The sequence below is a fragment of the Cebus imitator genome, unplaced genomic scaffold (assembly GCF_001604975.1).
Source record: "Cebus imitator isolate Cc_AM_T3 unplaced genomic scaffold, Cebus_imitator-1.0 Scaffold295, whole genome shotgun sequence".
In the NCBI taxonomy this organism is placed as follows: Eukaryota; Metazoa; Chordata; class Mammalia; order Primates; family Cebidae; genus Cebus; species Cebus imitator.
The window spans coordinates 690808-692121 of NW_016107610.1; the positions used below are offsets into that span (position 1 = coordinate 690808).

General features: G+C 45.1%; 1 protein-coding gene across 2 annotated transcripts in view; it reads right to left on the bottom strand.

Annotated features, from left to right (window-relative positions):
• Nucleotides 1-540: 540 nt before the first annotated feature.
• The window catches only part of EFL1 (elongation factor like GTPase 1), a 125125-nt gene continuing 124351 nt past the window's right edge, over nucleotides 541-1314 (bottom strand). Inside the window, exon 20 of one of the 2 annotated variants that reach the window (XM_017502247.2) lies at nucleotides 541-879. In XM_017502247.2, coding sequence (XP_017357736.1) covers nucleotides 691-879 — 189 coding nt within the window. In that variant the 3' untranslated portion in view covers nucleotides 541-690. The remainder of the gene's footprint in view (nucleotides 880-1314) is intronic. The other variant, XR_001817514.2, reaches the window with a different exon arrangement.

Sequence of the window (1314 nt, forward strand, 5' to 3'; positions counted from 1 at the left end):
AAAGAAAAAGGCATAGGGATAACTCCCATTAACACTGATTTAAATGGAAACAATGACATTTATGAGTGAGTGTAAAAGCAGAAGATTCACAGGCTAGCTGTCGAACATGACACCGTTTTGCTAGACAGCTCCGAAAGCTGGATGAGCTGCAACAGTGACTTGGTTTAACTAAAAAAGCAGCTGCTTTCTCAAGTATGTGGTCTCTCCAAATGATGCAAAATGCCGTGATTCACCGATTAAATATGAAATGTTTCCACTCCGAAATTCACACGTGATGTTTATGTGGAGGATGTACTCTGAATTATGACACTGCGATGACAGGCAGAGACAGTGTGAGCCCTGGAGTGGCTGCCCCATGCAGAGGAGACCGCCCGCTGTGGGTCTCTGCACATCACCTCCACAGCACCAAGTGGGTAGCCTGGACCACACGTCTTACTGCTGGGGGTCACACACAGGGCAGCAATAAATCACCACTGCAATATTTATAACTTCTTGCCTTGAACCAGAACCAATTAAAAACACACTTGGAAAACATGTTCGCTAACATCCTCTTTAGAATATTTATATGGATCAACTTTATTGCAAGTGAATAAACAGAGATAATGTGGCAAAAAGAAATTTCCCCAATACTAAACCCTTGATGAGACTTTTAAATTCACTCAAAGGAAAAGAATGCACCAGTAGTAGTAGCTACTTATTTTTGCTGAGTGTCCTCTGCTTTTCTGCATGCTCCACAATCTTCTCTTCCACATACAGACCCTTCCGCTTTCGAACTGCGTTCATGTACTTCCGGGCCTGGTTCTCAGAGTCGGCTTTTTCCCCAAAGTGCAGGTACTCTTCCTCCGTGGTTGGCACCCAGAAGGGGTCGCTGGGAATGATCTTGTAAAAGAAGATGACAGAATGTGCAAGGTTAGGCAGTTTTCATATCAAACCTTATTCACTGAGTTCCCCAATTCATATACTCTTAGTGAATGAAAAAAAGTTAGGCAATGAACAGCTAAGCTTGCTAGGAATGGTAGTAAGTATTAAGAATCAGCCGGGTGTGGTGGCTCATGCCTGCAGGCCAAGGTGGGCGGACTGCCTGAGCTCGGAAGTTCAAGACCAGCCTGGGCAACACAGTGAAACCTCATCTCTACTAAAATACAAAACAAAACAAATTGGCAGGGCGTGGCAGCATGCACCTGTTGTCCCAGCTACTTGGGAGGCTGAGGTAGAAGAATTGCTTGAACCTGGGAGGTGGAGTTTGCAGTGAGCAGAGATTGCATCACTGCACTCCAGCCTGGGTGACAGAGCGAGACTCTGTATCCAAAAAAA